At 47.4% G+C, this 27,802-nt stretch overlaps 1 protein-coding gene across 3 annotated transcripts in view; it reads right to left on the bottom strand.

Moving 5' to 3' along the window:
* ARHGEF9 (Cdc42 guanine nucleotide exchange factor 9) overlaps positions 1-27,802 on the bottom strand; it is a 244,133-nt gene that overhangs the window by 131,630 nt on the left and 84,701 nt on the right. Inside the window, exon 1 of one of the 3 annotated variants that reach the window (XM_051969025.1) lies at positions 8,525-8,625. The exons of the other annotated variants lie outside the window; for them this stretch is intronic. Coding sequence (XP_051824985.1) covers positions 8,525-8,554 — 30 coding nt within the window. The 5' untranslated portion in view covers positions 8,555-8,625. Of the gene's footprint in view, positions 1-8,524; positions 8,626-27,802 lie in introns of those variants that run through there. 3 annotated transcript variants of the gene reach the window in all.

Genomic DNA, 27,802 nt, shown 5'->3' with positions numbered 1-27,802 from the left:
GCCAGAGAAAGGAGTCTGAATTGTATGTGGGAAGCCACTGAAGATTTTTGAGGAGAGGGGGTAAAGAGTATTATGAGGAACAAAGGAAACACTAGGTCGGCAAGCATATGGCAACAGAAGAGAAAAGCAGTGGGACTCGGTGGATAAAGCTCTGGCTCTGGCACCAAAGGGCCCGGATTGAAATCCTGTCTCCCTACATCATACATGTTAACAACAGCTTTACATGATGATCAACTCTGGTGGACTTGACTCTTCTCAACAATGTGGTGATTCAAGGCAATTCCAATAGACTCGGGATGGAAAGTGCCATCCGTAGTCAGAGACCGAATATGGAGCGCAACATAGTATTTTTCATCTTTTAGATGTTGTTACACGAGGTTTTACCAAAATGAATGTCGAAAACGATCTCTACGTGTATTTGGAAAAATAAAATACTATTTAGGATTTTAGAACAAAGACATCCTGTCTCTGCTGCTGGATGACCTTGGAAAGTCATGTCACTACTCTGGGCCTCAGATTCCCCCTCTGTAAAATGGGGAGAGGAGTTGTAGTAGGTATATCTTCTGAGATCCCTTCTAGCTCTCCATCCTATTTCCTTGTGAAACAAACAAGAGAGTACCTCTGATCGGTGGGCAATGTTCACCAGACAAGAGTGAAGAGAAGAAATGATCCGAGGAGCACATTTGAGTGAGCCTAGTAGTCGGGGGCTCTATTTCTCACATCATTCTGTGAGGAGACCCTAGGCTGGTCACAGAGAGAAGAGGAGGCTCTGCGAGGGTGCAAAGAACATGCCATTTACAAATAGGAGAGGCGGGTTCAAATCCTGATTCTGCCGCTTCCTACCCAGCTGCTTAGGGCGAATTACAAATTGCCACTTTATCTGTAAAGCGAGGAAGGTCTAAGTTTCTAGCTCTAAAATCCTGTGATCCCTAAAACTTTTCAAAGTCTGTTTCCTCCCTTTCTAGAATGGGGAAAATATTAGCTGCACTCCCTGCCTGCCTCGATGGATCGTTGAAAGGCAAACCAACATTCACCAAGCCCGTATTATGTCAGGCAGTGTGTCAAGTACTCCGTACCTGCCGAAGTGCCGAGGGAGTGATGATGGGAAGGATGACCCTCTTCCTTTTTAAAGTATCGGTGAAACAACAGTCTTATTTATCCCAATTTGTTTAGCTATTGTCTCTCCCTCCCGACTAGGACCTTTTGAGGTCCCTGCCAGTTCTCAGTAATTATGTTTCGATCCCTGTTCTCATTTCCCTCTTCCTCATTCTCTTGGTCCCACGTCCCACGTCCCATTCTGGACAGAGGAAAGATGCAGAGAAGGACACGCACAGTTCTCCGAACGGGGAAGGACGCAAGACCGTTCCAACACAAGGAATGATTGACTGAGGTGGACTACTGTGCAATGATCCTGACCAAGTTTGGCCCTGGGAAGAAATACACACTTCTCCCTTCTGCGCAGAGATGGAGAACTACCTGAAATACAGCACTTGCTGGAGGGTTCAACTTTCGTGTCAGCCAGCGTAGCTGAATGCTTTCTGGGAATCTGGAGTCAGAGGAACTTGGTTCAAATCCCCCCTTGGAAGCTTACCACCCATGCAAAACAAGTCACTTCACCTTCCCGGGCCTCAGTTTTTCCATTTCCAAAATGAGAAGGTCCCTTCCGGCTCTACGGCCACGATCCTATTGTGAGCACGGGCAAGTCACTCAGTCAGTCAACAAGCATTTATCAAGAGCTTACTCTGTTCCAGCACCGCGTTAAGAACAGGAAATAAGCAGAAAAAGAAAGACAGTCTTTGCTTTCAAGGAACTTATATTCTAATGGAGGGAAGGGGAAAGAATATATAAAAGGAAGATGAAAAGGGGAGAGGGCAGCCAGAAGGGGCAGGAGAGGGGAAGTCCGATGAGACGGTGGCCGGCCCGCACACCTTGCTTAAGTGGGAGTTCTGTAAAGTCCTCCGATCAAGGGAGAGACCTTAGGGGCAGAAGGTACTTCCAAAAAGTCAGTTCATCTCCCTGCGCCTCGCTCTCCTTCTGGAAGTTCTATCCCAACACTTAATGTAAACCATGGTTATATGAGATTTTTGGGCACTGCTGGCTCCCACTGAGCTTGCAGTCCACTGAAAACCCCAGATCCTTTTCAGACTACCAGCTGCCTAACCATGTCTACCTCCCCCATCTTACACTTCGGGATTTAATCTTTTATACCCAAGTGCCAGACTTCACACTAAGCCCTGTTGAATTTCACTTTTAGTGGATTCAGCCCATGGTTTCTCTGTCCAGATGCTCCCAGATCCTTCCAGCTGTGTATTTCATGAATGCACTCAATCGCACTACTCTGTAACGCGATCACTTCGTCTATTCGGCAACGAAGGTGATAGGAAACTGAAAGAAAACCAGAACAAAGGCGATTCTCCACTGGTTCGACATGACTGTGGCTCTCAGTTGTCACGTTCCTGACCAGATCCGCTCCCTGGATGACCCTGGCCAAGCGTTCCTCTGGAGCGACACAGGAAGCGCAGACCAACTCAACATCAGGCAGGTTTCCAAATGGTCACGGTCCAGAGTGGGGACCGGGGCTGCTTGGAGAGGTGGGAGTTTCCCAGCATCGCCAGCGGCCAGCAAGGGGAGACTAGGGGATCGCTGCCGGGGGTCCTTTCCTCAGGATTTGTGTCTGCCTTTCCAGAGTCCTCCTCTCTCTGAGCTTCTGGGATCCCAAGCTCCTCAAGGACATTAATTCAATCAACATTTATTAAGTGACTAAGATGTGCCAGGCAGCAGGCGAAGTTCTGGGGATACTGATGACAGTCCCTGGCCACAAGGAGTTTACAATCGAATCGGGGAGGAAATACATACAAAGCAAGCTCTGCACAGGAGAAATAAGAAATCATTAAGAGGGGAGGATGCTCTGAAATGAAGAACACTGTGGGCTTAAAACAAGCCAGGGAAATCAGTAGTTAGGGGCAAGGAGGGATAGGGTTAAGGCTGCAATTACAGTAATAGAGCTACGAGGTGATGAGGTCCCGTGCCGGGCTGGGGGCACAGTCCCCGAGGTCGGACAGGAGCACATCTGCAAGATGGCTGCAAAGGTGAAATCGCCAAGCTTGCCGAGAGCGGGGCCCTGGGAGGGTAAGAGATAACGAGAAGTTCAGAAACACACCTGGCTTGTGAGCCTCAGGGACTGGGACTGGGAGGCCGGTGGTGCCCTCTACAGTAATAGAGAAGGGGGACAGGGTGACCCACCGTGTCAAAGGTCACAGAGAAGTCAAGGAGAATGAAGATTGAGAAAGGGCAACTAAGAGATCGTTGGGGACGTCTGAAAGAGCACGGGGATATTTGCAGACAGGAGGGAGAGCACAGAGACTGACTGAAAATCACTGAGAGTGGAGATGACAGCGAGAGGGGGCGACCTGCTGGGGGAAACAGGATGGAATGGAATCATTGGAACAAGTACTCACCAGCTAAGCGTCAACCATCCATGCCCCACCATAGCCTATGTCTACTGGTTAGGATCAAAGTCTTCTAGATAATCTAATCCAACTCCCTCTTACAGAGGAGGAAACCGAGGCTCAGAGGGAAGTGATCTGCTCTTGGAGTCACACAGGTGACGAGAGAAGCACTGAAAGCCAGCTCTGCTGCCTTCCAGGCCGGCAGATACTCGATGCTGTACGCAGGCCCTGCCTTTTATGCTTTTGGGAGCTATGCAGAACCTCAATACCCTAAAAGCCAACCAAACAAAAAGCTTCTCGGCACCTTTCCCTGCGGCTTTAACTTCTGTCCTCTGCGGCCATGCAGGAAAAACCTGATCTCCCTTCGTAGACTGGAAAGACCTTCCAGGACAACTGTCACTCTCCTCTTCCCCGGTTCCAAGGGCCGCTCCTCTTCTGCATGGCCCGATCCCCTCACTACCCTTGGCCGTCTTTCTCTGGACCCGCTCCAGTCTGGCAGTGCCCTTTCTACAATATAGTGCCCAGAAGGGAAGGCAGACAGCGCTCCAGATGGGGCCGAAGGCAGCGCCTCCGAGGGGTCGGCTACCCTACCGGGGCCAAACCTGAGATTGGCACGTACGCACGGGGTCGCACGGAACTGGCGACCGTTCCGGATTCTCTGTCAAAGGCATTCTTTAGAATCGGGCGATTCTGGCCCCCTAGGGTCCAATGTCTTTGGAAAGGAAGGTCTCTGAGCAGCTGCCGCTGCTGTCAGAGCCCTTATCCAAAGTCCGTGCCAAACTGGGCCCTGCCAAGATACCGTCTCTCTCTCTCTCTTTCCAGACCACCTTTCAATGGAGCTTTGGGCGACGGCCCAGTTGGGGCCGCAGAGGAGTGGCTGCACTCAAGGAGACAATGACAGCTGCCATTCCTTAAATACGAGGGATGCTAAAGCTCTGTTCTCACAGTTCCTCTGGGTGATAGGTATCGCTGAGAACGAACCCCCTCGTTTGTCAGGCACAGAAAGTGAGCTTTAGAGGCACAATGATGTCGGCATGAGGATCGAGCCCTGTATTTCCCGAGTCCGTCCAAGCTTAAGGCTCCTGTGACAACATCAGCAGGCCTGTCAGAGAGGTCCAATAAAAAGGGTCTCGCACTCCAAACCAAAACCTACCTCGGACACTTTCCCCCTCTGTTTATTCATGTGAAAGAGGTTGGCGTGGATGGCCTGTAAGGTTCCTTCCAGTTCCAGCTCTAGGATGCCGAGGTCAACACCGTCCCAGCTTCCTTCGGCACTCACCAGAACGAGCCCTCCCAACGAAGGGCCGAGAGGGAGGCGGGCGACGGGCATGAATCATCACATCTGGAGTTGGAAAGAACCTTGGAGATGATTTAGTCCAACGGCTTCACAGGGGGAAAGAACTCATCCGAGAAGACACGAGCAGGAAGGGCCAGACCCAGTATTCGGACCCAGCTCTTTTGTTAAAGGAACTGTTTCGATGCCAGAATCCAGTACGGATTTACAATGAACATCGCGTCAAAGACTCTGGTCATATTAACATCTACGTTGCTGCTCTACCTAAAGGACCTTTCTATCGTCTCCACCGCCGAAACCTCGGGAAGACTCATCTTCACAAGTTCAAATCCAGCAACAAACACTTACTAGCCGTGTGACTCGGGGCAAGTCACGTGACCCTGTTGGCCTCAGTTTCATCTGTAAAACCCGAGAAGGAAATGTCAAACCGCTTCAGTGTCTCTGCCAAGAAAATCCCAAATGGGGTCACGAAGAGTCAGATACAACTTAACCACAACAAAGCACATAATTGATTATTTTCCTTCATTCATTCATTCACTTATCCATTCACTTCTTTCCTTCCTGGTTCTTTCCCTAAACGGTCCATTACATTGCAGAACCCTCCTCCTCCTGACACGGCCTCCACAATCCCTCTGCAGCCACTTTGCTTCTCCTTGGTAGACACTTAATAAAATTTGAGTGGGACTTTCTTCACTGCCCAACCAAAGGGAGGCAGTGGTGCGGATCACAGCGGGCCAAGGACAGAGAGACAGAGTTGATGACTGCATTGCAGCCTCTTTCCTAAGTCCCCTTCAGGTTCTCTAAGGAAGGAAAGGGGAACCGAGACCCTGGGCCTGCGTAGATCTTTAACGCCCGAAAGCCCGCGATGCCCCTGCCCGGGTCACGGCCGTGCCGGGGCCTGCCAGTCCCCGAGGCCCAGCCCCCAGCTTCCTCCGGCGCCCAGTCCACGCTGGAGGGATTGGGAAAGGGTGAATCGAACCACAGAGAGGCAGAAGAGGGAAGGCAGACCGAGGTGACCTTGGCACGATGACAGTAAGCACAGGCCACCGGTCACCTGGGAGCCCCGGGAGCCGGAAGGCACCCTGGATGGCGTCCAAATCAAGCCCTTCCTTTGACAAAGGAGGAAACCAAGGCCACGAGAGGTCAAGAGACCTGCTTGCTCAAGGTCAAATCCCAGTCACGTCGCGAGGGGCAGGACCACGGGCCCGGCCAGCACCGACACCGCTCCGGAGGCCGCTCGGCCCGGCCAATGCACCAGCTGGCTCTTTCACACATGCATTCACCCGGGCAGTCACACGCCCACATGCCACCACATGCCTCTAAAGCAGCACACTAGGATAAACACGCATGCCCCCGTACACACACGTCCCCTTCGTGCACGGCCGTGCAGGCGGCACGTTCACACTTACTTACAAACACCGGCACCCGAGAGGTCACCTAAGCCCGCCCATTCTACAGAAGAGATTAATAAGACCCCAAAACACAAAATGACTTATCCAAGAAGGAGCAGAGCTGAGATTTGAACCCAGCTCCTTTGCCCCTAACCCAAGGCTTCTTCCACTACACCGCCCCGTCCAGACAGCCCCGCACACATCCGCATGTCCTTTGACAGCCGTCACAATGAAGCTAATGTGCCATGTGCACACGTGCAGGGAAACGGGCATGAAACCCGTCCGCCCCATCACTCGGTCAATGCTTATGTACCCCAGAGGGACGCGTGATCTCCCGAGCACGACGGCACACATACAGACAAGTCAACGTGCAGCGCGTGGCCGTGACAGACACGGGGCTCGGACCCCATCCGCAATTTCTCTGGTACAGGGACTCCCGGGCCAGGAACCTTCCTTGCTGCCTATACAGCACTTTAGAGTAAAATGACCTGTCCGGGGTCACACAGGCAGAACCTGAAACCAGGCTTTCCTGACTCCCAGCTCCCTATTTACTCCACCGGGCTTCCTAATAGCTCGCATTTTTATACTATTTTAAGGTTTGCAAAGCTCTTTCCCCGGATTGCGTCTGCTGTGTCTTGGGGCTGGGGGGGGGGGGGGGGGGGGGGCGGGATTTGGAACTCCAAACTCTGACCGAAATAAATGTTGAAAACTATCTTTCCGAGTCATTGGAAAAATAAAATACTATTAAGTGAAAAAAAAAAAACATTTTGGAGGAAACAGGGCCTTCGATTTGCAGTCATGAAAACAGGTTTTACATCTTACCTCCGACACACACTAACTAGGACACTGAGCAAGTCACTGAGGGCCTCAGTTTCTTCATCTGTAAAATGGGGGAGTGGATTCAATGGCCTCCATGACCCCTTCTGAGTCAGATTTTATGATAATGGATTGTCATTAACAAGTGGGGAGGGGAGGGGGGAGAAATCAGTGAAAGGCCTTTTGAAGGAGGTGTGGCACTTCAGGGATCCAGGGGGAACTACAAACGGGAAATTGAGCTGTAGTCGTGTAGCATCGAGCCCGAGAAGAGGAGCAGAGACACATCGCAGGGGCTTTCCATGCTCACGAGAGGAACAGCTTTATCTCGGGAGCAGTGGGAAGCCATGGCAGCTTCGGAGGGCGGCTGGGGAGCGGGCGATGTGCCCTTTAAGCGCCACGGTGGAGGATGGAAGCAGAGGGGAGGGGCTGGAGACAGGAGCCTCGTTCTGGCCCAGGAGAGTAGATGAGACCCGGGGCAGGGCTGGACGGGGGAGGGCCCGCGAGGGACGGATGCCCAGCGTCCACTCGGCCGAACGTCCGCGTCCCCACGCGGGCGCGCGGCCGCCGAACCGATATCGCCCATACAACACACGCACACGGCCCCGGGCAGCCCCTCCCCCTCCAAAAAGTTGAATGAAAACGCCCCCTCCCTGGCTCAGCCGGAGCCGAAATCTCCGATGGAGGCGATGCTCCAGAGCGGCGCGGCGGGGGACGGGCTGGGCGGATCTGTATCCGGGCCCGGGCGGATGTCTATCCGGGCCCGGGTCTCCGCTCCGGATCCCAGGCAGCAAGGCCGCCTCAGCCCGGCTCGGAGCAGTGCGGGCCTGCGCTCCCAGCCCGGCGCTCCCCGCTCGGGAGAGCGCCTTTGTTGTGGGCTCAGCCGGGACGGGCGATTCGGCGGCGGCGGCGCCGCCTCCCGTCCCAAACACTTAGCCCCCCACGCCCCGCCGCAGAACTCCCGAGGCTACCCCTGCCCCCTCCCTCCCCCCGCCGTTCAACTAATCAGCTGCAAGGATGGAAAGGACCTGGGAGAGCAGCCAGCCCAACCCCCGCGCTCCATTAGAATAACAATAAATCCCCTTCCTTTGGCACCTCAAGCCTTTTCTGGCCACAGCCAGAATTAGCGGAGGACGAGGATTATTACTCTCATTTGGCAGAGGAGAAGGCGAAGGCCCGACTGGGAAGTGACTTGCCCAAGGTCACACGGCCAGAAGGAGAGGCGTCGGGGTGGGGGGTCAAGTACCCGCCGCCTCCCACCTTGGGGCGGCCGCCGGTTGAGAATTCCAGCCTCGGCTTTCTTCTGGGCACTTATCGGGGTGGGGGGGAGAAGAGGGGAGAGGGGACGCTTAATGCCCTTCCCGGGGCCCGGCCCCCTCCTCCGCGACCTCCCCTGCCCTCCCCTGCCCGGGCTCGCCCACCGGCTCGAGCCGGCCGGAGCGCAGCGCTCCCGGGGGCCTCGAGAAGCGGAAAATGGCCCCGGCGGCCGGCGGCGGCCTTGGAGGAGGCGGATGCGGGGATGGCGGGATGGAAGCAGCGGAAGAGGAGGAGGAGGAAGCCCCGACTCCCGCACTCACCATTCCGGGGCCGCCCCGCAGCCACTGCATGGTTCCTTCCCTTTTCTTCTTTTGTTGCCGCTGCAGCAGCTGCCGCCGCCAATGCTGCCGCCGCCGCCGCCGCCGCCGAGCCCCGAGTCCCGACTGGCAGAGATCGAGCTGCCAGCGGAAGCAGGAGGCACGAGCTGGGCGAGCAGAAGGGCGGGGGAGCACCACCCCATCCCATTCTGGCCTTGCGTCCCGGACAGCTCTCCCCCACCCCCACCCGGACACACTGTTCCGCCCGGAGTTCCCACCATAGGTCGCTAGGAGGACGGGGAAACTGAGGCCCACAGAAAGCAAGGACTCGTCTAGGGTCACACACCTAGCAAGCTTCACCTACTGGACTGTGTCCAGATTCCAAATCAGTGGGGGGACGGATAATGGGGGAAAGGGGGGGTCCTATAAAAAGGGGGTACGTGGGGGGACCTTTTTCCTCGAAGCTGTTTGACCACAAAGATTTGTTAAAGGCCGCCATCCCCCATGGTTACCGCTTGGATTCCCGGGGGTTCAGAGACAACAAAGCCAACAATCCCGACCTTCCCAGAGCTTCCCTCCTGCCAGGTTATGGTAGCTCGTTTCTGTACTGTTCTCATTAGTCATTAGGCTGGGATTAGAAACCTGAATTGTCAAGGGCTGCAAAACCAAGGGAGACCCTAACGTGATTCCCATCCTGCAGCTAAGGAAACTGAGGCAGACAGCACTGGTAGATGATTCCCATCCTGCAGCTAAGGAAACTGAGGCAGACAGCACTGGTAGATGATTCCCATCCTGCAGCTAAGGAAACTGAGGCAGACAGCCCTGGTAGCAAGGGATTTGCTCAGCTAGGAAGTGCCTAAAGGACTTGGATTCAGGTCTTCCTAAGTCTGAGCTGGCTGCCCTTGGAGCCGGTGTGCCACCAGCTGGCAGCCATCAGCCCCGAGCTGAAAGCACTGGAGAGCTGCGATTTAGGCCGTGAAAGCTTTAGCTGACAGCAGCAAGTTTTAGGGCACTGCATTTGGAATCCAGGACAGCGCTTCCCATCCTGCTGCCGACGCTCTGCGTGACCTTGGACAGTTGGCTTTACCGGCCGGCCTCCTCTTCCTCACCCGGACCTCCCAATTCCCTTCCAATTTCAAACTCTCTGACCCTCTGGAAGGAGGGAGCACAGGGCTCCTTAATTTAGTGAGCTCCCCAAACAGTTTTTCTTTGCTCAGAGGCGTGAAAGGAGCACCTCTCTCCACGCCATATTGGTGGGGGTTTCGGAGACTTGTGCTGCTCCCTCCCTCCCAGGGACTGGCCAGCTGAAAGGGGGCAATTCCTACCAATGGCCTATAAAAGTGAGCGTCCATCCCCCTCTCCCTCTCCCTCTCCCTTTCCTGCCGTCTCCCTTCTGGACAGATTTCACAAGAATATCAAAATACTGCTGGGGCAGCAGCCTCAAGCTGCGTTCCCTTCTGGGGGCGCTCGATACCCCACGTGCATTTGCAGCAGCCCCTTATGGGCTCCTGGGAGTTTTTGCACCTTCAGCATTTCTGTGAAGCAAAATAGAGGCCAGCCCATACTTAACGTGCAGCTGCTACCTTGATTTCTGCAGGAGCTGGGGGCTCCTTTTCCCCACATTTGGGGAAACCTAGTCGGAAGCCTAAAGATGTTGGAGCGATTCCAGGAGAGGGCAAAGAGCCAAAGAGAAAATGATCCTCCCGAGGCCAGCTCCCAGCTAGAAGTCAGCGTGTACACTCTGGAGGGAAGTATCCTGGGTGACATTTTCAGAGATCGCATGGAGGAAAACGTCTGCCTGGGGTTCCGGAGGCTCTGCCAGTACCATTTCCCCATCCCGCTATTTCCTCCTCCCTGGGCCTGGGGATGAGTGAGGAGAGGGCAAGGAGATGTAAGCTCCTCGAGGGAAACAAGTGTTTGTTTTGTGACTGTCACTGACGCTGTTTACTCTAGGTTTTCCCACTCGGCCTAGAGCGGCGCAGTCTCTTCCCGAGTGGCTGGAGTTTGGGGGGCTACCTTTCCACAACCATGAGAGTCTTCTTTTTAGAAGACTTTCCACTGGACTATTTTGCAGGCTACATTAAAGTCTTTCAAGGATGGGTAATTTCCTAGGCACCGGCGCTCTCCCTGCCAAACGCCATTCCCCATCTCTCGGAAATTTGGCTTTTGAAAGGTACAGTGATGAAAAATCCATCATTCTCCAGCTAGCCTGGTGACAAGCCTCTCGGAATTCGGCTAGGCTAGTCATCACTGGATACCAGGCATACGTCCAGGCCTCCACTGGCCCTTACCCAAAGCTTTCCCAACCGGTAGGACCTGTAGGAGCTGAGGCTCCACTATCATAGCCTCAGACGACCCTGGGTCACCGCCATGATACGGCAAGGCGTAGGAAAGAAGAAACCGGAAGCAAAACTACCGGCAACGTGGACATCACATCCGCCGAGATCACGGAGTAGAAGACAACGATTGTCCGAGGGGACGCGGGAGGACGGCCGTGGCCTGTCGGCCAACTTGGAACCGTGCCCAAAAAAGTCACTTAAACGGAACGCGTCCTTCGACCCCGTGAGACCACCGCTAAGCCGGTCCACCAAAACGATCAAAGAGAGAGGAAACGGTCCTCCATGTAAAAACATATTTATAGCGACATTTTGAGAAATGGCAAAGAATCGGAAACAAAGTGGGTGCTCGGCAACTGGAAACGGCTGAACGAATTTTGGTGTATGTGAATATAATAGAGTATCACTGTGTCATAAGAAATGACAAAAGGAATGGATTGAGAGAACTCCAAGGAAATCTCTATCGACTGATGCGAAATGAAGTGAGCAAAACGGGAGAACATTTTCCAGTGATATCAAGCAACACAAACCAAGAGAGACTCCAGAACTCCCATAATGACAAGGCACGCTTACCAACTCTTATCAGAAACATGACAGACTAGAAGAGACATTGAGACATGAGACATTCCCTGACATGGGCAAAGGAAAATGACTTTGCGCCATTAGAAACGACAGAACAAAGATAACTAATGGATAGGTGCTACCCAAATAAGTAAGGAGATCGTAAGAGAGCCCTTATTGGATCAGCTGTCATGGATGAATTCAAACAAACAGCTCCCTGGAGCTATTGGTATTATTATTAACAACCTCCCCGAGCCTCAGTTTTCTCCTTTGTAAAATGAAGGGGTTGGACATCACGGTCTATGCCATCTCTAGAACTGCCTGCAATGCTACTTGTTGCCCCCACTCCTCATTGGCATAAATGGCCCAGAGAGGGCCCCTGGCCTCCAGTGGAGCTCCCCACGAAAAGTAAGGCTGCTGCAAGGGGCTGGGAGGCCTACAGTGACTCTGGAGCAAATGAGACAAATTCACGTGGATGGCCCAACCTCCAAACCAGGAATCCAAAGGTTAATTAGGAAAAAACCATCCTCTGCTGCGTTGTCACACAAAGAGAAAGGTTTAAAGGCTGGCTTTCCCCGGAACAGCCCTGTCTGTCCTCTCTCCTCAGCCTTTATGTCAAAATGGATTTTCATTAATAAGGGCCATGAAGAATAACATTCTGTTCAAAAACAGTTTGCCGAGACCCCCTCTGAGTGAGGCCCTGTGCTAGGTGTCGGGCCGGGACTTCATGGAACACACAGCCTTGCAAGGAACACATCATGCAGCTTCAAATAAACGTAATTAGTGGCAGCCTTAATACAAGGGAAACCAGCCTCTCTGGATTTTGAGTCAGCTGCCAGGATTCAAAACCTTCACTTCCTAATGGAAAAAAAAAAAAAAATGCAGCCAGGTGGAGAAGAGCGAGCTGCTTCTTCCCTCCTCCTCTCCCTCCTCTTCTTTCTTTTCCCTCTCCTCCTCCTCTTCCTCGCCCCTAGCTCACAGGAGAAGGGGACCTTCTTTTTGCCGAGGCAAATTCTTCCATAGATGGTTCCTTCTCGCAGCCCCACTCTCTCACTAATCTCCACTCTTTCCAGGTCTCTGGGCTCTTTTACTACTGTTTTATAAACACACCCATGCATTCCCTCTTTTCAAAAACCCCTCCCTTGATCCATCATGGTTTCATCTCTCCTGTCAGGCCAAGGCCTTCTCCATCTCCCTTAAGCACTTTCACTTCCTTTACCTCACTCTCTTCCCAATTCCCTACAATCCAGTTTCTAATCTCATCATTCCACCAAAACGGAATTGCCAATAATCTCTCAGTTGCCAAATCCAATGACCTTTTCTCCATCTTCATTCCCCTTAACTGCTCTGATACCCTTTTCTCTCTAGGTTTTTCCTACACTCCTCTCTCCCTGTTCTCCTCCTGCCTCTCTGATGGCTCTTTCTCCTTAGCTGGACACTCCTCCAGATCACACCCTCTAACCAAAAGTGTCCTAGGCCCTGTTTTCTTCTCTCTCTAGACTACTTCATTTGGGGAATTTCATCAGCTACCATGGATTTAATGACCATCTCTATGCTGATGGCTGTCAAACATACCCAGCACGTATTCCATGGACTCAGCCCAAGACACCAAGCAAAGTGAATCAATAAGAATGGGCCCTCTGGAGAGACTTGCATGAACTGATGCTGAGTGAAATGAGCAGGGCCGGGAGAGCATTATACACTTCAACAACAAGAATACACGATGATCAATTCTGATGGACCTGGCCCTCTTCAACAATGAGATGAACCAAATCAGTTCCAATAGAGCAGGAATGAACTGAACCAGCTACCAGCGAAAGAACTCTGGGAGATGACTACGAACCATTATGTAGAATTCCCGATCCCTTTATTTTTGATTTCCCTCTCAGGTTATTTTTACCTATGTCTAAGTCTGATTTTTCTTCTGCAGCAAAATAACTGTATGGATATGTATGCATATATTGTATTTAACATATTTAACATGTATTGGTCTACCTGCCATCTTGGGGAGGGGGTGAGGGGAAGGAGGGGAAAAATTGGAACAAGTTTTGCAAGGGTCAATGCTGAAAAATTACCCATGCATATGTCTTGTAAATAAAAAGCTATAATTAAAAAAAAAAAAGTGAAAGATAAATAACAACAACAACAAAAAAAGAATGGGCCCCAGGGAGAAAGTAGGTGTCACAGTCACAGTGGATAGAGCACCAGCACTTAAGTAAGGAGGACCTGAGTTCAAATCCAACCTCAGACACTTAACACTTCCTAGCTGTGTGACCTTGAACAAGTCCCTTAACCCCGATTGCCTCAGCAAAACAAAACAAAACAAAGCAAAGAAGCAAACAAAAGAATGGGCCCCAGTAAACTGTTTTTGAGTGGAAATGGAATTTGAATGGCCTTTATTAATGAAACAGGCAAGGCTTTTATGGAAAAGGGAGCCTTCTTTCTCTTTTGGTGACAGCTTTGGCAGTCAGTGGCCTTCCAGACAAACTTTTGTCTTAATCAGCATTTGAATTTATGGTTTTTAGATTGGGCCATTTAGGGTTTTCACCTATCCTGCTCTCAGCTGACTTCTAACCTTGCATTTCTGTCTACTTACTGAACATCTCCAATTGGATTTTGAATGGGCATCTTAAATGCAACATTGCCTTAATTAAATTAATTCATTAACTTTGCTCCTAAACTCACACCCCTCCCAACTTCCTTATTACTATCCAGGACATCACTATCTTCCCAATCTCCCCCGAGTGTCTCTCAACTTCCATAGCCAATGTGTTTGCCAAGGCCTTTCTTTACCTTTACAACCAGCATATCTCAAATCTACTGCCTTCTCTCTCGGACACTGCCCCAGCCTAGTGCAGGCCCTCACCCCCTGTCTCAAGTCTCTTCCCCACTCCAATCTGATGGAATCTTAGCTGCTGCCCCGGCTCCAGCATCCTAACTCACTCTTTCTCATGGGCCTCACTAGAATAAAAAAATCCTTCCCCATGCCCATCTAGTTGCTGCACCAGCCTCAAAAACTCAATCTCTGTCTTTCGATCTCTTTTAAAAGAATTTTTTAAATAGCTTTTTATTTACAAGTTATATGCATTACCCTTTGATCCAGCAGTGTTTCTATTGGGCTTATATCCCAAAGAAATACTAAAGAAGGGAAAGGGACCTGTATGTGCCAAAATGTTTGTAGCAGCCCTTTTTGTAGTGGCTAGAAACTGGAAAATGAATGGATGCCCATCCATTGGAGAATGGCTGGGTAAATTGTGGTATATGAATGTTATGGAATATTATTGTTCTGTAAGAAATGACCAGCAGGATGAATACAGAGAGGACTGGCGAGACTTACATGAACTGATGCTAAGTGAAATGAGCAGAACCAGGAGATCATTATACACTTCGACAACGATATTGTATGAGGACATATTTTGATGGAAGTGGATTTCTTTGACAAAGAGACCTAACTGAGTTTCAATTGATAAATGACGGACAAAAGCAGCTACACCCAAAGAAAGAACACTGGGAAACGAATGTGAACTATCTGCATTTTTGTTTTTCTTCCCGGGTTATTTCTACCTTCTGAATCCAATTCTCCCTATGCAACAAGAGAACTGTTTGGTTCTGCACACATATATTGTATCTAGGATATACTGCAACATATCAAACATATAAAGGACTGCTTGCCATCTAGGGGAGGGGGTGGAGGGAGGGAGGGGAAAAAAAAAATTGGAACAGAAACGAGTGCAAGGGATAATGTTGTAAAAAAAAAAAAAAAAATTACCCTGGCATGGATTCTGTCAATATAAAGTAATTATTAAATAAAAATTAAAAAACAAAAAACAAAAAAACCAAGTTATATGCATGAGTAATTTTACAGCATTGACAATTGCCAAACCTTTTGTTCCAATTTTTCTCCTCCTTCCCCTCACCCCCTCCCCCAGATGGCAGGTTGACCAATACATGTTAAATATATTAAAGTATAAGTTAATACACAATAAGTATACATGACCAAACTTATTTTGCTGTACAAAAAGAATCGGACTCTGAAACATTGTACAATTAGCCTGTGAAGGAAATCAAAAATACAGGTGGACAAAAATAGAAGGATTGGGAATTCTATGTAGTGGTTCTTAGCCATCTCCCAGAGTTCTTTCTCTGGGTGTAGCTGGTTCAGTTCATTACTGATCTATCGGAACTGATTTGGTCATCATACAGTATTGTTGTTGAAGTATAGAATGATCTCCTGGCCCTGCTCGTTTCACTCAGCATCAGTTCGTTAAGTCTCTCCAGGCTTTTCTGAAATCATCCTGCTGGTCATTTCTTACCGAACAATAATATTCCATAATATTCATATACCACAATTTATTCAGCCATTCTCCAATGGATGAGCATCCACTCAGTTTCCAGTTTCTGGCCACTACAAAGAGGGCTGCCACATCGATCTCTCTTTCTCTGTGTTTGATGTTTGTCTTTCTATCTCCCTCTATCTTTACTCTGTCTGTCTCTCTCTTTATCTTTGTCTCTGTCTCTGTTAGTAGAGCAAAAGGACTTTTTCCATGCATATCCTATCTGAGAGATACATAATCACAGGGATTTTTCCCATGCCCATCTTACCTGAGATTGTTCAGTTTTCCCATTTTGCCCAATTTTCCTGTTCTTTCTTCCTTTCCCTTCTCAATATCCCTGCTCTCCTTACTGTGCTGGGCTGCCTCTTTTTCTCGAGGAGAGAGCTTGCACGATCCAGTAAACGCTCATGCTGGATTTGGAGAAGGTTTGAGCCTGAATTCTTTCAAAGACAACACCTTGACATGTGCCAAGTACCCCAACAAGCCCATCATCCATTTGGCCACCAAAGTGATTTTCCTAGAAAGTGAAGGCCCCTTTACCTGCAACCCAGCTTCTTAAACTGGATCGTGTCTCCATATGGGGGTCTCATAACAGAATGTGGGGGTTGGGAACTTCTGATTTCTTATCAGTAAATGTTTGATTTGTAAACCTATTTCATATGCCTCTATACCCAGGGTCAGGTATATGGGCATATAAACTTCTCAGGAGAAAAGGGTCATAAGTGGAAAAAGAAGCCCTGGGCTACAGGAGCAAATAACAAATTATTTAATATTCAAAGCTCTTCTTAATCCTCACCAACCTGTTTCCTTTCTTTCCACTTTTCTTGTAGCTCCCACCTCCCCACCCATGCATGAGCCTCTTGCTAGGCCTCAAATGAAACACCCATAAAGCCACTAGAGGAATTCTGTTCCCCAAGGCTGGAATTCTCTCCTTCCTTGCCTTTGCCCCTGGCTTCCTTGGAGAAGCACCTTCTATAGGAAGCCTTTCCCAAGCGTCTTAATTCGGGTGCGGCCCCTCTCTTGATGATTTCCAATTATCCTGCCTATAATGGTTATTCAGAGTTATTTGCCATCTCCCCCTCTCCTTTTCCCCCCATTAGACTGTGAGCTTCCAGAAGGCAGGGACTGTCCCTTTTACCTTTCTGTGTATCTCCAGTGATGACTACATCTCAGGTGGACTTATCACACAAGAGTATCTGGATAAATGCTAACTGTTCCCTTTTCCAGGATGAATTGAGCCGTCATAGGGCCAGTCATAGGGCCTCCCCAAGGCCTCAGCTTACACATCCATAAAAAGAAGGGGAATTGGGCCAAATTCTGAGTCTCTTATTGTGAGGAATCTATGATCCCCAGAATCTAGAGAATGAAAGACTCAGGGGGCTCAAGAAAGCTTTCTTCAGCTATTGATAGGCCACTGTGTGGGAACAGGACTAGAATTGCTCTTCCTGGCTCCCAACAGTAGAACTGCAAGAGGGAAGAAAGACTGCAGAGAGGCAAGGGTGATGTGGCTGACTTGGGAGGTGGTAGGTTCCCCCTCCCCTGGAGGTCTTCAAGCGAGGGCTGGAAGATGACTTCTCCTCGTGGAGATTTTGAGTCAGGCAGGGGTTGGCCTGTTTAGCCTCTTCTGTCCTTTCTAATGCTGAGATTTGATGATTTGGGGAGCTTAAGAAAAATCACTTTCCTTCTCAGGCCTTACTTTTCCCCATCTACAAAATGGGGAGAAAAATCCTGCTCCAACTTACATACCAGGAATGCTGAGGGGAACATATAAGATATTGAGTCCCAGGGGAGCTGTAATTACCAGTGAAATCCCAAACAACCCACTTTCCCTGGGCTCTCTTCCTATACGTGAATGTTGGACGAAAGGATTTCTAAGGACACTTCCGACTCTGACCTGCTGTTTTATGTTTTGAGGCCCTTCTGGCACCAAGATACGTTCTATGTTTAAAATCCTTTTTAGTCTTTCTGTTCTAAATTTCCTTCTAGATGTAAATATAAACGACTCCTTCTATGATCCTAAGGATGGGGAAGTACTCTAGAACCTTAAAGATGGGAGGGGAAGGGGGGGGGGGGGGTGAGAGAGGAAGGGAAGGTTGAAATTCAGCCGGAAGTGGCCTGCAATCCTAGGGAGATGAGGAGCCACCCAACAGAATTAGGTAATGGTTTCTTTAAGGCGTGACCTAATTTCTTTCAGGCACAGAGTCTGCCAGGTCATGTGAGGCTTTGCGCAGCTTGGGGGGCTGCTACAGTTTAATAATGTGCAGAGGACAAAGAAGCCGAGGTGGTAAGAAGGCCGGAGTCGCTACCCGGAGACCAGAGAGCCTAGTGCTCCGTGGCCCAGAATCCCGAGGCTAGCCCCTGTGTATCAGACCTGTGTCTACCTAGGGGCACGTAGGTGGTTTAGGGGATACTCCACTGGACTTTCAGGGAGCCCTGGGTTCAAATCCTGCTTCAGATGGTTAGTAGCTGTGTGGCCCCAGGCAAATTACTTTGCTTCTTCAAGACTCAGACTTCCCATCTGTAAAATGGACAACAACCTCTACTGCTCGTGGTCACTAGGAGGATAAAATGAGAGGATGTTTGTAAAGTACTCGGCAAACCTTTAAGCACTACGTGAATGCTAGCTATTGTCCTACGAGTAAGGCAGAAGGGTGGCACAGGAACCCCAGCCTGGAAATCAAGCCTAGGATTCAATGTGTCTAAAATCTGATTAAACATGTGCCACAGAAAGACATTCCCATTAAACCTCCTTATTTTACCGAGGAGGAAAACTGAGGCACATATCCCGCCTCTCTCTAGAGGATTTCTTCCAGCTTGACAGCAACCTTTCATAACCTACCAACATGAATTTCGCTGTCTGTCTTATCTCTCTTTGTTTCTGTCTCTGTCTCTCTTTCTCTCTGCCTGTGTCTCTGTCTCCCTGTCTCTTTTTCTGGCTCTGTCCTTGATTCTTTTTCTGTGTCTCTCATCGTCTCTGTTTCTGCTTTTGTCTCTCTTTGTCTTTCTCTTGATTTCTCTTAGAAGAAAGTAAGCCTCACAGAGTGAAATGACTTTCACTTGCTCAGGGTTACCCAGGCAACAAACGTCAAAGGTGCGATTCAAACTCGGACCTTACGAACTTCCAGTCCAATGAAAAGGTGGGTTAGAAAGGGGGAACGCCGATCACTCCATCATCCATTCACCCGCCCATCTAGTCCAAAGGACTTTAAACTCAAAAGGATGGGAAAGGGAAATAATGTCCATTCATCTACCCGTCAGCCAAACAATGTAATTCAAAGAGGAAGGAGAGAAAGTTACCTTTGAATGTCCTCCAAGTTGGAGACCACTGTAGAGAAGAGTGGAAATGAAGGAAGAAGAACCGGTGAGACACCCAGGGGTCCATAGGAAGTAAAAGCCATGGCCTCCAATGACTATCACCAAAATGTTCAATAAGCAAAAGAAACAAGAGTCCCTTACCACAAGGAAGCAGATTTGACTTCCTAGGTATCGTGGAGACTGGATAGGGCCCCTTTTTTTCAACAAATGCTCTAGTTGATTCTTCCATTTGAGTCAATAACACAAATGTATTTCCAGAGGAACTCTTCACTGCCAACTTGGCTAAAACAATCTAGCTTGCAAAGCAAGGGACAATGACATAGGCCTAATAATTACTCTTCTCCTGGTTCCTTCCGGTCACATTTCAGGGACGGAAACTTCAAAACCTACCAGTGAATTAAACTCCAGAAACACAAATAGCAGCTTCATGTGAAATCTGCTAACCCAGCCTGGATATCCCTGTGTAGATGGCAGACCCCTTGAATTGCACAGCTACTGGGCCACATTGCCCCAGACCAGACCGATGGAGAGAAACCTTGGTTTAAGCTGAACCTCTGGTCACTGGCCTCTTAATCACAGACTTACAGGATGTAGATAAGCAGAAAGGGTACCTGAAAACGCTACTTGCTGGCATCTGGGTTCTCCTTGCTCTTGTTTCTGGAATCTCTCACAGGCCCCGTCATTCCACTGGCCACATGTGGCAAATAACGAAGCGGGTCCAGAGGGATGAAAGTTCCTTCTGGCTCCAGATGCCCAAACCACTCACAGGAGCAACGACTGGAACCGTTGGGACAAATACGTTACTCCCGGGAGGAGGAGTGAGCACAAGAGACTTTGGTCTAATACAGGCTGATTGATTGTCACCGGTCCGTTTACTCCCCAGACCGAGAATAAGCCCTCCCCGTTGCCAACATTGTGTGGCATCCTCCAGTCCAGGGCAGGTGCACCTGGAGAGCCAGTGAAGGCTAAAGGACAATTGGCGTGGCCCAGCCTCCCTGCGGCACCTATGGCCCCTAGCCTAGAACTTGGGTATAGCTACTGTTTAAGGACAAGGCCTCTTGATCTTTTTCTACTCTCGACCCTTTTTTTTTTTTGCCAGAGAAATGTTTACTTGACCCCATCTAGAACTTGAACTCAGATGTTCCTAGCAGCATTTGTGCCCGCACGATGTAAAGTCCCATGTTGTATTTAGAACTAAGGCAGCCGTGAAGTACGCAATGCAACACGCGCGTGCTGCCAGCACCGCCTCAGATTCATCATGTGTGGTTCTGAATTAATTTCTGGTCAGTGTTCAGAAACCTTTTATTGGTGCCAAATTTTTCATGACCCCCGTATTCAGTTACATGGGGTTTAAAAAACTTTGCTTTAGGGGATTACATAGCTTTAAGAGGGACATGGAGATATTGGATTTAGGGTCTAAGGATCAAGGCCCGGCCACTTAACATGTGCTCCTGGACAAGACCCACCCGCTTCTGGGGGATTTTGAGATGATAAGCTACAGGGACAGGGGTGAGGATCCCTTGTTTGCTTCAGTGCTGACCTGGTCTATTCCAGGTCAGGGGCTGGAATATAGGGGAGAGGGTGGGACAAAGGGAAAGAATTACTCTCCACCTTAGTTCCTTTCTCTCTCAAATGATGGAGTTGGATAAGATAAGCAACTCAAATTTTTGGATCTCAAGACTGAGGGCTTTATATGCTTCAAAACTGAGCCTCCCAAAGTTCTTTTGCTTTATGTGTTATGCTAATCAATATTTACATATTAGAAATGAAGACTTCTTAAGAGTATTATAAAAATCATTTTGACCTTGAGGACCTCCTTCCTCTAGAAGAGTCTCAGGATTCCTAGACTATACTCTGGCCATTGCTACTCTGCCTGGACTCATTTATTCTTCAATGATTCCTCATGCTCTCCCGAATCCCAGTGATTCAGAACCCCTGGCCGTTGTGGCACAAAGCCCATTTCTTATTGCCACCTCCTTCGCTTCCATCCTTCTTAAGCCTATTGCCCCCCAAATCCCACTCCAGATCCACTCTCTTCACTACAGGCATTCTTCCCTATTTGCCTCCATCTTAAACCTTTTCCTCTCTCACTTCCTCCCCGTTTGACCTCTGGCTCTCTCCTGATGACACACAATTCTGTACTAGCCTTTCACTTACAGCGATGTCCGCCACCTCCCCACGGCTTGAAGTGAGAGTTGGCAATACCCCTTGTTCTCCAATACCATTTCCAGCATCTTCCTTCACCACTACCATCTGAAGACTTCTCCTATGAGGTTTACTAAAATGAAATTTATCAGGCAATCTAGATCCCAAGGGGCAGCTAGGTGGCGTTACAGTAGATAGAGCACTGCGTCTGAAGTCAAGAAAATAACTTTTCAGTTCTAATCAAAAACACTAGCTATGTAATTCTGGGCAAGTCACTTCACCCTATGTGCCTCAGTTTCCTTAACTGTAAAATGATCTAGAGAAGGAAATGGCAAACCACTCCAGTATCTCTGCCAAGAAAACCCCAAACGGAGTCATGGAGCTGGACACAACTGAACAAGATAAGATGAGATCTTTCAAGACAGTGGTGAAAATCGAGTAAGGCTTCATCTATTTCAAAGTTTGAGTAGGCCTGAAGGACTTTAAGCATTAAGTCAAGGGCATACTTAAAGTGTCTCCTCCCTGCTAGTCTCCTATGGTCATATTTAAAATCTCCTCCCTGTTATCACCCTAAGAGCATACTTAAGTCCCCTTCTTGCTATCCTCCCTATTTCAACCAAATATGGGCAACTATGTTCTTATTGGTCAAGTTCAACTTCCTGGGTAGTTCCCGCGTTTAGAATGTAAGATCCTCAGCCAATAAGGATGAGGATCAGTGGTGTGAGGGGGAATCTGCGTTAGGGATTAAAAGTGTCGACCCTGCCCCCTACGGTGGTGCTTCTTCCCTTCCATTGTCTGCCCGATTCTCAGGAGAATGTATAATAAAATTCATCTTTGCTTCCAGAGATCTCTCCAGCTTTTTTATTAAATGGTTTCTGACCCACACACAACCGATAAAACCACTGAACGACAAACTAGATCCCAATAGTCATTATCTATTGACCTCCAACTCATTCTCCTTCCTTCCTCAATGAATTGTGCTCTGTCTTTCTCTACCCCAACTTTTACTTCCATACTAGGGACTTCAATATGTACATACATACTCCTCCACTTACCCTAAGTTTCCAGTTCTTTGGTCTACTCGACTCCCATAATATATTGTTCTACCCCTTTACACAGAGAAAGTCATAACCTTTGCTCTTGTCACCACCCATATATCCCATGGTCATAAACTTAGACATCCCTTTATCTGAACATAATTGTTCCTTCTGCCCCCAAATCGCCAGCCCTGTTCTTTGTTTTCACTGACTTTAAATCTCTCTTCTTCGGTTCTTTTCCAGGCCATCACCCCTGTACTGCCTACACACTCCTCTCTTCCCTACCTTTATATTCTGGTGAATCAGTTCAACTCTATTCTGTTACATAATCACAACTGGGCCCTCGGGTCCAAGCAACCCTTTTACGATTTGCTGTCACACTAATGATATCGTCTGTTCATCTTTTCTCAAGCCTCCCGTGGCACCCCCTTTCCACATCACCTCAGGTGAGGACCTTGCCTCATATTACAGTGAAAAAAATTCAGGCCATTTGCTAAGAGTTCCTTCTTTCCTTATTCCTTCATGAGATCTCTTTCCCTGCTGTCTCTTTCACTCTAGTTTCAAGTGCAGCGGTAGCTTGTCGATGTTATTTGAAAGGCCAAGGTCTCCCACTACATCCAGGGCCATCTCCAGCCATCCTGATCTACATTCATCTCACTGGACCCAGACGCCTCTGGGGCTAAAAATGAGGCAGGTGACATCGCACAGCCCTCCCTCCCTTCAATCCAATTCACTTGCGTGTTGTGGCAACACTTCCCTGATGTCATGGTCTTCTTTGAGAATGAAAGACAAACAAAAGCTGCATTGGTAGCCTATATCTTTGCCAAGAACAACCCCTCTGTACAGAATCTTGATTCTATCCTCTCCAATTTTCTCCAGCAAATTACTTCCTTGATCATTCCTTCTCTTGATGTCTACCGAGTTCTTCCTTGCTGCCTACAAAGAAGGCAAAGATTCCCTCTCATTACAAATAGGTCACTTGATCAGAGCATCATTACTGGCTACTGTTTGGAACCTCTTCCCCTTCAAACAGGTCAAAACAGCAAAGCTGTGAGGGACTTAAATGCACAGACTATTGGAATCAGAGGAACCTCAGAAATCATCTACTCCAAATGTTCCATTTGACGAGTAAGGAAACTGAGGTCCATTGAGGGAAAACTGCTTTTGCTGTTCTGAGAAGTCATCTGGCCTTAGTGAACCTCAGTTTCCCTGTCTGTACCGTGGAAAGAAGAGGTAAATAATCCCTTTCTTCCCAAGACTGGCTTGCCTCCTTGGCAATAAAGCAAAGGGAGAGACAGGGAGAATGAGAGAGAGAGATAAAAGGAAAGAAAACTTGCCAATTCTTGATAGTGGATAAAAACCCATAAGCTTGACCACCAGTTGAGAAAAGTAGGCCTCATCCCTGTACAATTTTCCTTTCTCTGGCATGATTCTCTCTCACACACACAAAACAAACAAAAAAAACTAGAACACAATAGCTGCTGCCTCCCCACCTTCAAGAGCACATACAAATCTCACAGCTTCTTCAAGAGCTGCCCCAGTCACTAGCCCACCTGACTTTCCAGGAGACACTGAGGCCCGAGGGAGAAAAGGATGATTACTCCTTTTGAACAGGCACCAGAAGCCTATAACATTGACTTGATGGATGTTATGAAGAAAGTTAGGAACAAGAGGGGAAAGGGACCCCAGAGGCCAGCCAATCCTATTTCCTGCCTCATCCTCTGAAATAATCTCCCTATTATCACATATACATGTATACACTCTCCCCATATATACACCTGCATCTATCTACATATAGTCATCTATCTATCTATCTACAGTTATTTGCATGCTGTCTTGCATATTAAATTGAGAATGCCTGGAGGTTCCCACAGTGCCTGGCACCTAGCAGGTATTAAAAAATGTTGCCTAGATCATGCCCCACTCCTACTCAAGAAAACTCCAGTGGCACCTTATTATACACCCTATTACATCCAAATTTAATATGAACTCTCTGCTAGGCACTTAAAGCTCTTTATGGCCAGGTCCCTTTCTCCCCATCCCATTTTCTTATACTTGACCCTCCACCATGCCTTCTAGCTACAGCCTTCTTGCCGTTTCTCATACATGACATCCTACCTTCCTCAACAAACACTCATTATACCCCATACCTGGAATACTCTCCCTCCTCACCTCCAATTCTTGGCTGTCTTCTGAAGGCTCTCTTTCTTTTCAGTCTGCTTTCCTTCTATCCCAACTCCTACTGCCGTCCTTCACAGGTCACTTATTATTTGTACTGGATATGTACCTCGTATATACAATTTTTTGGCATGTTGTCTCTCTCATTGGAATAGGAAGTCTTTGAGGGCAGAAATCATGATTTTTGTCTTTCTTTGTATATCCAGGATTTAGCATAGTATGTTTAAATCAATACTTGTTGACTGACTTTGAACAAATCATTTCTCTTTCCCGAGTCCGATTCCTTACCTATTAACTCAGGGAGGCTAAAAGTAGGGTACCTTCCAGCTATGCTAGTCACCTGAATGAGCCACCCAATTTGTTTCCCTTTTTTCCCCTAATATAAAATGTGCTATGAATATTTTGGGGTACATAGTGACCTTTCACTCTTTTTTTCTCCTCCTCTAAAGCCTAGTGGAAAGATTGCTGGGTCAAAGGGTATCATGGTGGGTTTTTTCCAGCATAATTTCAAATTGTTTTCCAGATCACTTAGACTACTTCTTTCCTGATGAAACAATACCACACCAATGTGCCTGTCTTGATATATTCCCTCCAATATATGCCATTTTCCTCTTGTCATCCATGCCAAATAACTCATGTCTTCTCAGGGATCTTGTTGATACATTTGGAGATCCTGATCATCGTCCTTTGAAGACAAGTTCACCCTGCAACAGTGTATGAAGGCTAACAGTACACAGGGATGCAGATAGTATAAGAAATGTTACCCTCATTTCAGTGGGTCAAAGGACAAATCATGAGAGAAAAAAATCAATAATTTCATTAAAGAGAATGACAACAAGACAACATACCGAAATTTATGGGATCTAGTCAAAGCAGTACTTAAGGAAGAATTTATAGTTCTAAATGCTTACATTATAAACTAGAGAAAGAGTAAAGCAATGAATTGGGCAGGCAACTAAAAAAAAAAAAAACTAAACATATTAAAAAATCCCCAATTAAACAACAAATTGGAGATCCTGAAAAAAAAAATCAAAGGAGAAATTGATAAAATTAAAAATAAGAAAACCACTGATCTAATACATATAAGTAGGAGCTTGTTTTATGGGAAAAAAAAATAAACCACTGATTAATTTAATTTTTAAAAAGAAAAAAAATTACCAGTGTCAAAAATTAAAAAGGTGAATTTATCATCAATGAAGATGAAATTAAAACAATTAAGATAGTAGAGAAAAGGGAGAGATTTGCCTGAGCTCTTCCTAAAACCCCTTCAAGCAGCTTTAAATGTCTCCAAAAAAATTCTCAAAGGGGCAGAACCCAGAAAAGAATGGGGTAAAACAAATTTCCAACCCAAGACAATTTACAAGTTCAGTAGGAAAGGTCTGTTGCATTGGGATTAGAGTACAGCACAGTTCAGCACCGGTAAAATCAGGCCAGCAAACCAGAAGCAGATCTTAGGAGCCACTGAATCAGTGGCAGCAATGGTAGTTTTCAGACCTCTCAGTTCACAGACAGTAAGGGGGTCAGACAACTTATCAGAAGGAAATTATAAGATTCCCCTTGTTGGCACCAGAGGCAGGACTCTATTGCATTGCCTATACTTGGATCCGATTCCCAGTCCTGGTCTCAGTTTCAGGGAGAGAAGGAGCACTCCTACACCAGGGGTAGTGACTTTATGGGAGCTGGGACCCTGGTCACAGTTCCAGGGCAGAAAAGAGTGCTTGTGATCACTCACAGACCATAGCATAGGCCAGGAGAGTACAAGAAACACCTCTACTTAGATCATACCACCTTGGAAGAACCAAGAATTTAAAGGTCCACATAATCATCTTTGAAAATAGCTGCACAACAGTAATGAATAGAACCAGCTACACCCAGCGAAAGAACTCTGGGAAATTAGTATGAACCACTACATAGAATTCCCAATCCTTCTATTTTTGTCCGCCTGTGTTTTTGATTTCCATCACAGGTTAATTGTACATTATTACAAAGTCCAATTCTTCTTGTGCAGCAAAATAACTGTATGGACATGTATACGTATATTGTATTTAACATATACTTTAACATATATTTAACATGTATTGGTCAACCTGCCATCTGGGAGAGGAGGGGAGGGAAATGAGGGGAAAAATTGGAACAAAAGATCTTGCAATTGTCAATGTTGGAAAATTACCGATGTATATAACATCTAAATAAAAAGCTATAATAATAAAAAAAAGAAAACAGCTGCATAATACCTTCTGAATCCAATTCTTGTGCAACAAGAGAACTGTATGGATCTGCACCCATATATTGTATCTAGGATATACTTTAACATGTTTAACATGTATGAGACTGCCTGCCATCTAGGGGAAGGAGTGGACGGAGGGAAGGAACAAAACTGAGTGCAAGGGACAATGTTGTAAAAATTACCCACGCATATGTTCTGTCAATAAAAAGCTATAATTTTAAAAAAGGAAAGAAAGAAAATAGCTACACAAGATTGTGAATGCATCCAACCATTCTGGAGAACAATTTGGAACTAGGCTCAAAAAGGGACCCGCATGTGCAAAAAATGTTTGTGGTAGCCCTTTTTGTAGTGGCAAGAAACTGGAAACTGAGTGGATGCCCATCAGTTGGAGAATGGCTGAATAAATTGTGGTATATGAATGTTAAGAAACGACCAGCAGGATGATTTCAGAGCAGCCTGGAGAGACTTACAGGAACTGATGCTGAGTGAAATAAGCAGAACCAGGAGATCATTATATACTTCAACAACAAGACTATATGAGGATCAATTCTGATGGAAGTGATTCTCTTCAACAATGAGATGAACTAAATCAGTTCCAATTGTTCAATAATGAAGAAAACCAGCTATACCCAGTGAAAGAACTATGGGAAATGAGTGTGGACCACAACATAGCATTTTCACTCTTCTTGTTGTTTGCTTGCATTTTTGTTTTCCTTCTCAGGTTATTTTTACCTTCTTTATAAATCCTATTTCTCTTGTGCAGCAAGATAACTATATAAACATGTATACATGTATTACATTTAACACGTACTTTAACGTATTTAACATGTATTGTGCCATCTAGGGGCGGGGGGGTGGGGGGAGGAAGGAGGGGAAAAGTTGGAACAGAAGGTTTTGCAAAGGTCAATGCTGAAAAAATTACCCGTGCATATGTCTTGTAAATAAAAAGATATAATAAAAAAAAGAAAAGAAAAAGAAAGAAAAAAGAAAATAGCTGCACAAAAAACCTGAAGCCTGGGATAGTGCCCCCTCTAATCTAGAAGCAGAGCCCTACTTTAGCATAGGGTTAAAAGTCAAGAAATAGAATGGAAAAATGAACAGACAACAGAAAATAATTATGATTAAAGAAAGTTAGTATGGTGACAGGG

The sequence above is a fragment of the Antechinus flavipes genome, chromosome X (genome assembly GCF_016432865.1).
Source record: "Antechinus flavipes isolate AdamAnt ecotype Samford, QLD, Australia chromosome X, AdamAnt_v2, whole genome shotgun sequence".
Classification (NCBI taxonomy): domain Eukaryota; kingdom Metazoa; phylum Chordata; class Mammalia; order Dasyuromorphia; family Dasyuridae; genus Antechinus; species Antechinus flavipes.
This window is presented reverse-complemented; position numbering and strand designations above follow the sequence as displayed.